This window comes from Epinephelus fuscoguttatus, linkage group LG12, assembly GCF_011397635.1.
Source record: "Epinephelus fuscoguttatus linkage group LG12, E.fuscoguttatus.final_Chr_v1".
Lineage (NCBI taxonomy): Eukaryota > Metazoa > Chordata > Actinopteri > Perciformes > Serranidae > Epinephelus > Epinephelus fuscoguttatus.
This window is the reverse complement of record NC_064763.1, coordinates 5,051,557-5,063,619: the sequence shown is the minus strand read 5'-3', so window position 1 is coordinate 5,063,619 and position 12,063 is coordinate 5,051,557. Positions and strand designations below refer to the sequence as shown.

General features: G+C 40.6%; 1 protein-coding gene across 4 annotated transcripts in view; it reads right to left on the bottom strand.

The window, feature by feature from the left end:
- The window catches only part of LOC125897946 (protein turtle homolog B-like), a 290,905-nt gene that overhangs the window by 159,446 nt on the left and 119,396 nt on the right, over positions 1-12,063 (bottom strand). For all 4 annotated transcript variants that reach the window (XM_049591468.1, XM_049591470.1, XM_049591469.1 and 1 more), the window contains exon 3: positions 9,110-9,256. In XM_049591468.1, coding sequence (XP_049447425.1) covers positions 9,110-9,256 — 147 coding nt within the window. The remainder of the gene's footprint in view (positions 1-9,109; positions 9,257-12,063) is intronic.

The following is a 12,063-nucleotide window of genomic DNA, read 5'->3' as shown; positions in this document are numbered from 1 at the left end:
CCATGGATGTTCAATCAGATTGGGATTTGGGGATCCGTGTCAAGTAGCCTTCACATGAACGTCAGGACCTAAGGATCCCCAACTCAACATTCAATTGTAATAAGATTATCAGTTATTCACTTCACCTGTCAGTGGTTTTAATGTTTTGGCTGATCGATGAACAGTAACATGTTATAGGTAGTATTTTTTTAACCAGGCTAGCTTTCAGTTTTACTGGTATACTGTCAATTTTGTCTCGTATTGACTTCCCACCTACACTGGCTATTTTCTACACCTTCACTGGCATCTAGCTTTGTCTTTCTCTTCTTAGTGAAAAACTGGAAACACCTAGCCACAAATACAGTAAAGAGTGTCTTTAATTTCATGACTATCTCCTCACTTCCTTTCAACACATTTCCTATTCAACAAAAGCCCTCGGGAGAACATACTGATTACAGTAAGATGTACAGTCAATCAAATTTGTAAAGCCTTGTAGCGGGATCATGTTTCAAAACTGGACTCACAATGTAAGCTTGCAGTTAGAGATGGTTACAAATACATGAAAAACTATCTTCTTCCAAATTACAAACACTTGCTAATCAAATGTATCAAAATAAAATACAAAATACTGTTATGAGAAAATATATTTAATCAAAATATAAGTCAATTGTAATTTGAAAATACAAATATACACATTATACAAACTGACATTATCACATTTTAGGCATTGAGTAATCTCTGAATCCATCAGCTATCAGTCTGACGTCAATTTAGCCTCTGGGGGCAACAATATTTTGGGGGTTTCGGTGTAGCTGGCGGATATCTGGGCCAAGACCTTTCTATAAGCTGATCATTGTTTGCTAATCTCTGCAAACTGATGTCTGCATATGAATGCAGACAAATGTAATAAAAAGCTAATAAAGCTAGCATGTTGGAGATGCATTTTGGCCAATGCGGTCTCTTTTACCTGCATGTGACTGAAGCCTGCTTAAATGAGATAGGTTAATACCAGAATGTTTCCGATATCAAGTTTTGTCCAGCTGCCTCAAGATTCTGCACTCGTATGCAGAGATCTGTTTATAGAGGTTATATGGATCTTACCTTAACCTCGCTACATTGAAAAGATGAGCTCTGCCAATATCCCACATCAGAGATTTGAAGTGGCCAATCAGGATGTCTTGGAGGTGAGGAGACTATGAATTTAGGTGCGCATGCTGGGTGCTTTCTGTCAGTCAGAGGGACCACTTATTGACTGACAGTACTGAACAGCCAATTGAAATTTAACTGGGGACATTGAACATGAGGACATGGTGATGGACTGTTTTTTTTAGCTAAGACTGAGCATTCAGCAGATGCCTTTTCCACGATAAATGTGAGTGCAGTGGAGGAGGTAACATTTCAGGATCTCAAACTTTACAAGCAACCACCTGAAAAAGTGCAAAAGACACAAAACTGAGCCGTTACGACAGAGTATGACACTGTATAAAATGGTAGACAAGACTGAGAAGCACACCCACTACTTCATTATTAAATACATTGTCTATGATTTTAAATGATAGACTGATAAACTCTTCTCATTTTATTCCCATCAGAGTTCACATAAAATCATCCCCTTGGGCTTGGGGTGAGAGAAAAAATTGATACAACATAATATTGTGATATTTTATCTTTTATCTTTTATTTTTTACATTATTAATTTTCACAAATACACATTTTAATACAACTTTTGGAACTAGAATAATAAAATCAATTGCTTTTTTGGTCCACTAGATAGTGCTTATGTTTTTTCTATGTTTTTTTTATGTTCAGAAATGCGCCGTTGGCGTTTAAATCAAAAGTCTTATTTTGGATTTTTGAACACAGACAGAAAGAAGACCTTGGATATGGCACATGCTATTTGCAAGTAGTGTCATATGAGAATAAAATACTCTGGAAATACTACGAACATAAGGGCTCACCTCACACTCCACCATCAAAAGATAGCGTTAGCCATCAGCCATACTGATGCAAAACCTGCTTTGCCAAAAACATCAACCAACACTTGACACACTTGGCTTGATAAAATTAACATCCAAACCTGAGAGAGCTCAGAAAATAAAACAGTCCATCAACCACTTCATGCGCAAAGATCTGTGTGTATACAGTGTTGCTGAAAACGAAGGCTGTTGTTACATGCTAAACATACTAGAACCCAGGTATGTGACTCCGTCCCGACGTTCTTTCACCAAGATGTTCTTTCTACAGAGAAGTGGAGCATAAAGTTGAAGAATCTGAGTACAGCAGGACAGGTGGCATTAACTCATGACGCCTGGACATCAAGGTCAGTGGATTCATAAGCGACTGTAACGGCACATTATCTCACAGAGAACTGGCGGCTGCTGTCTCACATTCTCCAAACTAGAGCAGTACATTAAAGTCACACCGGAGCAAACATTGCAGACCCCTTGCAGCACAAGAATGGGGGATAGATGTTGTAACAGACAACACATGATGAGTTGCCATTCAGTTAGCAGGTTACCTGCATGTAAAGTGCTTCACTCACGCACTTAATCTGGCCTCGCAGAAGCTTGCTTAATCTGGCGTTAAATCCGCCAACAGTTCAGTTTGTCAGATGTATGCAGCATTTCTGTCAGGTTTTATGACGGTGTTGGTCAGTCTGTCTAGGAAATTATTTGCAGCTGAAAAATAAGGTAAGAATAAATATGCAATGTATCGCAATATATTTTATCGCAATACTCAGCATATCGTGATACATTTATTATCGCAATAATATTGTATCATGACCTATGTATTGTGATAATATCATATTGTGGGCCTAGTGATTCCCACCCCTATTTTTGGCACATTTCTGACCAAAGATAACCTCAGTATTTTTGGTAGACCTAGCACCAAGTCAGCTGTGGTTTGTACAACACCACTGACTGTCTGACTACCACAACTGATGAAAGTGCAGTGGCTCATGTCTTATAAAGCAACATGACACTAAAGGACAACAGCTGAGTGATAGATATGAAGAGAAAAGAGGCAGAGCAGGAAGCCTGAGGCCTTTAAACATCTCTGTGAGAGAGAAAAGAGGCAAAGGGAAGTCAAACAGAACCAGAGCAACACTGATGAAATTGAGCTAATGTGCCGTGACCACGAGAGGGTTGGGGAGTGTGCAGGACCATATCTGGTGTGTCTGTTACCACAGCAACTAGCATCATCATATGCTGTCTGATTAAGTGTTTTGATGAATGCTTGAGCTACCAAGTGAAGGCGAGAATATTCACACAGTAGTTTATGTGAGACAGTCCCATGAGTGTTTTAACTTGTGTGGGTACTTATTTTACACTCAGGTGTTTGTCTGGTGCTTGTCTCCAGAGACAGTATCAGTGACAGGGCATGTAGGGGGCCTCACTGTTTTTTGCTCAAAGACAACTCTGACAATCCTGATATGACACAGCAACCATCAAGCCAGTGAGACACCACACAGAATGAGCAGTAATCAATGTCAAGGATATTTTGGACCTCTTTCTATGGGGACTTGACCTTTGACTGTATGGTTCCTGGACAATGTCTATACCCAGAGTATGGGTGCTCCGCCAATCACATACTTTTTCTTTTTACTTTTAGTAGGTACAACAGCTGCCCTTAAAGGGATAGTGCACCCAAAAATGAAAATTCAGCCATTTTCTACTCACCCATATGCTGAGGGAGGCCCTGGTGAAGTTTTAGAGCTCTCACAACACTTGCGGAGATCCCAGGGGAGACAGGGTAGCAACACAACTCCACCTAATGGAGGCTGACGGCGCCCCAGATTCAAACGTCCAAAAACACATAATTGAAACCACAAAATATCTCCATACTGCTCGTCCATACTGATCCAAGTGTCCTGAAGCACGTGAACACACATGAACGCAGTGCCAATGTCTCACGGTCTCGTGCAAGCCACAAATGTAAGCACAGTGTACAGAGAGGCAGTTAGAGCTACAGTCTACAACGAGGGTAAAAACTAGGGATGGGTCACGATTTTTGAATTTTCGAATAGTCGTTTTATTTTGAAAAATCGATTTTTTTAATGTGACTATTACTATTTGCCGTCTTATTTCCCCCTTTGACATGCAATTCAGCTCCTAACCGCACGAGGGCAGTATAGGATTGCTACAGCGGTGTGAGATGTGCTAGCAGCTAGTTTGATGCTCTTCTACAAACGAGAAATATGCAGAGACTACTACAGACATCAGAAAGTTCCGTGTGGAACAACTTAGACAAAATAAACGAAAATGAGGTGCAGTGCAAATTCTGTGAGGCAAAGCTTGTGTATCACAAGTCTACAACAAGTATGCACTGTCATTTGAGAGCGAGGCACGCAGGAGGCGGCAAGGGACCATACAGCCGGGCTCGGTGGCGCAACACGTCTGCAGCTCGAGTCCCGTAGCAGCTCGCCCCTGTTAATCAATTACAGCGGCTCTACCAGCAACGGGAGCAGCGCGACAACCCCCATCTGTCATGCGACAACTCTCTATTTTACGCGGCTATTTTTGTCGTGCTACGCTCCCCTACGTGACCCTCCAACAGATAAAAACTACATGAAATAGTGTGCTAAACGAGCACAATGTGTTTTTAAATGAATAAACCATTATCAGAGGTGATATGTGATGACTTTTGTTTCATGCATTTACCCATGTTTATCCGTGACATTGTGTAAATGTCCGTGGCGGACATTTGAAAGCGAGTAGATGACAAACAGTACAGTAAACTTGTAGATAACTCAAATATATGTAATAACTTGGGTGGAAAATGCTTTAACATTTTGAAAAATTGTTGAATAGTTGCCATGATTTTCAAATAGTGTTTTTGCTTGTGCTGCCCATCCCTAGTAAAAACAGAGTTCAAATGGCGTTTTTCCAAACAACTTTTTATGTCGGGGCTTCAGGACACTTGGATCACTACGGACGAGCAGTATGGAGATATTTTGTGGTTTCAATTATGTGTTTTTGGACGTTTGAATCTGGGGTGCAGTAAGCCTACATTAGGTGGAGTTGTGCTGCTACCCACTCTCCCCTTGGATCTCCGCAAGTGATGTGAGGATTATAAAACTTCTCCTGAGCCTCCCTCAGCATATGCATGAGTAGATAATGGCTGAATTTTCATTTTTGGGTGCACTAACCCTTTAAAAAGGGTACTGTTGCGCGAGTGTGCACAGTCAGGACATACTAAAGTCTCATAAAATTGCGCCCTGAACTTTCACCCTCTTGGTTATATACACTGAACAAAAATATAAACGCAACACTTTTGTTTTTGCTCCCATTTTTCATGAGCTGAACTCAAAGATCTAAAACATTTTCTATACACACAAAAGACCATTTCCCTCAAATATTGTTCACAAATCTGTCTAAATCTGTGTGAGTGAACACTTCTCCTTTGCCGAGATAATCCATCCCACCTCACAGGTGTGGCTTATCAAGATGCTGATTAGACAGCATGATTATTGCACAGGTGTGCCTTAGGCTGGCCACAATAAAAGGCCACACTAAAATGTTCAGTTTTATCACACAGCACAATCCCACAGATGTCACAAGTTTTGAGGGAGCGTGTAATTGGCATGCTGACTACAGGAATGTCCACCAGAACTGTTGCCCGTCATCCTCTACCATAAGCTGTCTCCAAAGGCGTTTCAGACAATTTGGCAGTACATCCAACCGGCCTCACAACCGCAGACCACGTGTAACCACACCAGCCCAGGACCTCCACATCCAGCATGTTCACCTCCAACATCGTCTGAGACCAGCCACCCAGACAGCAGCTTTCTGCACAAACTGTCAGAAACCATCTCAGGGAAGCTCATCTGCATGCTCGTCGTCCTCATTGGGGTCTCGACCTGACTGCACTTTGTCGTCGTAACCGACTTGAGTGGGCAAATGCTCACGTTCGATGGTGTCTGGCACGTTGGAGAGGTGTTCTCTTCATGGATGAATCCCAGTTTTCACTGTTCAGGGCAGATGGCAGACAGCGTGTGTGGCGTTGTGTGGGTGAGCGGTTTGCTGATGTCAATGTTGTGGATCGGGTGGCCCATGGTGGCAGTGGGGTTATGGTATGGGCAGGTGTATGTTATGGACAACGAACACAGGTACATTTTATTGATGGCATTTTGAATGCACAGAGATACCGTGACGAGATCCTGAGGCCACTGCTGTGCCATTCATCCATGACCATCACCTCATGTTGCAGCATGATAATGCACGGCCCCATGTTGCAAGGATCTGTACACAATTCCTGGAAGCTGAAAACATCCCAGTTCTTGCATGGCCAGCATACTCACTGGACATGTCACCCATTGAGCATGTTTGGGATGCTCTAGATCGGCGTATACGACAGCGTGTTCCAGTTCCTGCCAATATCCAGCAACTTTGCACAGCCACTGAAGAGGAGTGGACCAACATTCCACAGACCACAATCAACAACCTGATCAACTCTATACGAAGGAGATGTGTTGCACTGCGTGAGGCAAATGGTGGTCAGACCAGATACTGACTGGTTTTCTGACCCCCCCCCCCCAGACCCCCCCAATAAAGCAAAACTGCACATTTCAGAGTGGCCTTTTATTGTGGCCAGCCTAAGGCACACCTGTGCAATATTCATGCTGTCTAATCAGCATCTCGATATGCCACACCTGTGAGGTGGGATGGATTATCTCAGCAAAGGAGAAGTGCTCACTAACACAGATTTAGACAGATTTGTGAACAATATTTGTGAGAAATGGTCTTTTGTGTATATAGAAAATGTTTTAGATCTTTGAGTTCAGCTCATGAAAAATGGGAGCAAAAACAAAAGTGTTGCATTTATATTTTTGTTCAGTGTATCTCTTACCATGAAGATAAAACAAAAACACAGTTAACTGAGCTGCTAGAGACGAAGGACAACCTGGAGAGCTCTGCAGCTGTTACTTTGCATTTTTCTGTCATTGTTATTCTCATCGTTATGTCCTTTTGTTGTTGCTAATCTTTATGATTATTTTGTTCATTTAAGCAATAAATGTCCCTTTTATTACTATTTGACTGATCACCAGTTACTTAAATGCACTGTCATTTGTCATTGTGACTTCTGATAGCTGTCAGTGAGCTGTCAGTCAGCTGATGATGAGCTGTCAATCAGCTGACATTGGTTTGTGGTTCAATCGATGTGACATATCTTCTGCTGTACAGAAGATCGTGAGTCAGAATAGCCAGAAAAGCATGCTCGCTAGCATACTGCAGAATATGACTGGATGCAATAGAACATCCTAGTATTTTTGGTATACTGCATTTGACACACTAGTAATAGTATGGTAGTATGGGTACTGGAATGCACAGTGTGTGAAAATTTGACAAACATGCCCAGAAACACAGAATGTAGCCTTATATTTTTGTGTTATGACTACAGCTGAATTATGTTCAATAATTTTGGTCATTTTATTGTAGTAAAAAATCCAAACATGTTGGGTCAAGCCATTGAAATGTGAGGATTTGCTGTGTTTCTATGTTTTATATCACTGCAAACTTAGTATATTCAGGATAGGACTGTTGGACAGGACAAGTTATTTGATGTCATGACCTTGGATCATTTTCAAGTACCTTTGAGACATGCCATGGCCATTGCCATTTAAAAAAAATCCATCTTCAAAACAACCAAAAAACTTACATATCTTACATCTGTAATCTGGTTTATTTAAAGTATTACAGTAGTTTATCTAAGTTTATCTCCAGGCTGTTCTAATTCACCATTCATACGTTTTCCTTCAGAAAGTAATGCACCACAATTACCACATATCTACATTGTTATCTCATGTTCATCTCAGTTTATTAAGATGAGGTGTTGTAAAAGGCTGACCTATGGAAACCCAGTTATGTGCAAAAGTGTGTATGTGTTTGCAATGATTGTGTTCATGTCTTGAACTGAATAGGGCCTTTAACTCTCTGAAAGCAGACCTCCCGCGGGCGGCTGCAGGGAACTGTTGTTTATATGATGCTGTTTAAAATAAATCTAAGATAAAAAACTATAAGAGCTACAGCAATCATTTTTGTTGCAGCAGAAAGCTAAGACTTCTGTCTTTTGCACCACACGTTGTCTGCTTGTAATGACATCATTATGCTATCCTATAAGCGGGCCAAAAGATGGTGAAAATGCACAGTGACGCCACTGTATTGTCCTGTCATGGCTGCCGATACTTTGTTTACATGAGCCATTTAAAATCAATTTAAAATAACAACTATAACAGCTAGCCTACATCATTCATTTTTTTGCAGCAGAAAGTTAACTTCTGTCTTATGCGCCATCATGCTGTCAGCTTGCGATGATGTCATTCCGTTATGCTACAAGTGGCCATAAGATGGTGAAAACATGTGGTGGTGCCAGAGGAGCAGAGAAGCAGGTCAATAGGAATGTCTGTTTTACTCTTTTTATTATGATACAATTTCAATACTTTTATCAATTGTTATGGTTTATTGACTTACATAAACTTTTAGCTTTTATGTTGTACAGATTTTAGGGATATGAAATACCATGTAGGCACTGGGGAAATATTTCTGCTGCAAATGAAACTATCAAAACGACTTTGCACCTTGCTCATTAAAATAAGCATTTCTCAAAAACAAACAAAAAAAGTGCAAAATTCAAATAACTTATGGAGTGTTAGGAAATATGTTTATCATGTTTCTACATTAAAAATTTTTTGGATCAATATATTTTGTGTGTTTATTTTTACAAATTTGATGAAAAGAATTCAGATTTTTGTATTTTTTAAATTCATGACATAATTTTGATACATTTTATCATTTATTATGGTTTATTGACATCTATAACCTTTTAGCTTTGGTTGTATAGATTTTAGGGATAAGAAGCATTTGAAAATACTTCAAGAAATAACATCAAAATAAGCAAAAATGCTAAAATATGGTTTCAAGAGTTCAAATTTCTCACACCAGGCCCATCACCCATCATTTCTTGCTGATGCCACTAGCCACTAATAATTACAATAATAACACTAATAATGTCTATATAGTCTATATAGTATGTACAGTATAAATAACTGTTTTTCCACCACTGTCTTTCCATCATCTAAGTCTCATGCTTGTATCAAACAGTATGAATAAAGCATGCTTGTGGTTCTTACCGTTGACAGTTAGATGCACCCAGCTGCCATTGTGGAAGGTGTCATACTGCTGCTCCAGCATCAGCACCTTACACTCATACCAGCCCTGGTCGTCTGAACGCACATTTTCTATCCGTAGGGAGGACTTGCCGTGCAGACTTGCCCGGCCTGGTGAAGAATGACGGAGATGAGGTGTCAGCAGACAGGGACAGAGAGAGGTGGGGAGGATAGGTGGATTGAATTTAATGAGGGAAATGAAGGGAAGAAAGGAACAGGTATGAGGTGAACAAATAAAGAGAAGAGAGAAGAGAAACACCAGGTGAATGTTAAAGAGAAAATCAACCTCTGAATGTTTCGGATATAAATATGCAGGAATCACAGAGTACACTGCAGTGTGTTAGTGCAGGTGTCTCTGGGTAACATCACAGTGCAGACCTGTTTCTAAACAGAGTCACTGATGCACTGTTAATGTGCAACACTACATCAAAGAAAGAAAGTCACTGCAGTTGTATATATGCAGTGAAATCTGTCACTTAAGCCTCAGTGCGGCTGAGATGTCCTCATCTCCATGTGTGTGGCGGTCTATTTTGGAGATGCACTGAGGCAAGGACAGGTCATTACTTCCTTTGAGGAGTGGGAAGTGGCCAACATGACAACGGAGAACCCTCGGGGTTACACAGGAATCACAATCCGTCAGGACAGATATCAGATTTTGACTTGGTGAGTACAGAGACAGGAATAGCTGTATTTTACTTTAACAGATCAAAAGCTAAGAGAGGGGGATTGATGATGTTGCTCCGGGCAATCTGGCAACTGGATCATAACAGATGGCGACTGGCAATAAAGGCTAAACAAAGGGCTTTCAGGGAGCACATGCTGGCTCAAAACGTCAGCAATATCAAAGCCTGGATATCCCTCATTAATCCCCCCCACTCTACCCTATCCTCTCCACTTTGTGGGTATTCCTGACTAATTTTTGTTTGCCTTTCTAAATCCCCTCTGCAGTATGACACACCAGGTAAATATATCAGCTGCACTGGCGGCTGCATCACTGAGTTAAGGTAGACAGTCAAAGTGATGTTTGTTCCCTAGCCTGTGTGTGTGTGTGTGTGTTTGTGTAAGAGGGATTGGGTGAATGCGTGCGTGCATGTGTGTGTTTCAGTGTGTGTGTGTGTCCTGGTTAGACTATTTATATATCAGATTATATTTGTCCAGTTTCTAACCAAGTCAGTCTCCTCTCTTGGCTGACCGAAGAGAACTGAGGAAAAGCCTCCATGTTACTTACTGAGTGTGACATATGCATTTTATGTACTGTATACAGTATCCATGGATCCTTCACTATCCCTTACTGTGTACTTGCCCTTTGACTCTTCTTCCATTTCTCTTTGTCTGAGGATAAACAATCTATCCAAACAGTAGTGGATGTCCTTTTTGGATCTGATGTATTCAGGCATAAGAGGTAATGAACAAAACATCATGCATGAGTGTGTCTGTATAAACATAGAGTGCTATCTGACTGTCCTTACTGTATGAAAGCATAGTGGTGCTTTATTTTCAGAGGTGGCCCTCACTTTTTGAACGCTAGTGATGTGTGGGTCAGGGTTTTTTTAAGCCTGCCCCTACCCGGCCCGTTATGAGAACCAATCAGCCTCGCTGCATCCATAAACATATGTGTTAATCAATGACCCAAACCACAAACCTGCAAACCAGAAGTGAAAGTTTCTGGTAATAACAACCTACTTGCTGTATATCATTTCCAGTAAATATCACAATATCAAATGTGTTTTCTTGTTTAAAAGGTAGTCTACAAACATAGGAAGACAGCAAGCACTCACCCATTTTTTAGGTGGTTACAGCTTAAGGCTACATTGAGCACACAACTGATATCCTACATAGTTTGTTAACATGTGCACACAGCTGACAGATAGTGGTTTGTTTACACCACGTTACAGAAATGCATATTTGACAGATTTAGTTTAAACAGAGAGGCACTTGCTGGCTCTTAGGACACGGTCTGAGGCCAACATATTTGCAGAGAGGAATATATTTACCGGACATTATGACAGGGAGAAACTGAAATATGTCAGACCTCAACAAAGTTTCCTGGTTCAAAGCCAAATAAGGAAAAGTCTGAATGCAGCAGTGCTGATGTGGGTCAACTCACTAGTGCAAGCTAATACTGGAATTACCCTGTGAATGTTTATGTAATTTAACATGGGTTTAACAAAAAAGAAAATCTGCAGAAAAGTACATTTCAAACTTGACTAAAGACACACAAAATCTCTGAAGACTGTGCTCTCATCATAGACTGTATATAAAGATGAATGACATGACAGCTCCACTTTCTGGATTGCTCCCTGGTGGCTGGCTGCAGTCTTGGTAAAAAAAAAACAAAAAAAAAACAACAAAAAAAAAAACACCCTCTCCATGTCAGTAGATGGGACTAAACTAAAAACTCAAATACAACATCAAATACATTTTTCCCAAAGATGGTTTCTGGCATTTAAGGTAGTTCTTATCACACTCCTGCATATTCAAGTGTTTGTTTTTCTGATAATTTTGGTTTTAATTAGGTATCTAATGCTTTAAAACTGGGATTTTACAATATGATTGACAACTGTGTATTCAGTGGCACTGCTTGCAACTGGTCAGAGGTGTGTATGTGTGGAAAAATTGATACTGTGAGGATCACTACTGTGCAGACTCTGGCTCCAAATGACGTCACTAGAGCACAATGGCAGCAGCTGTATCAGGGATATTTTAGCTTCACTTCCTTACAATGAGGGAAGCGGAGACGCACTGTCCATCTTTACAAACAGTCTATGATTCATACTGAAGAGTTTTTAAAGTAGGGGTGTAATGTAAAACTAGTAACTGAACCTGTAGGTGTTTATTTCACAAAAAAATATCCCACAAAGGACTTTCTAGTTGTCTAGAATGCCTGACTTTCTTTCAAGTTAAGACCAAGTCCAAAT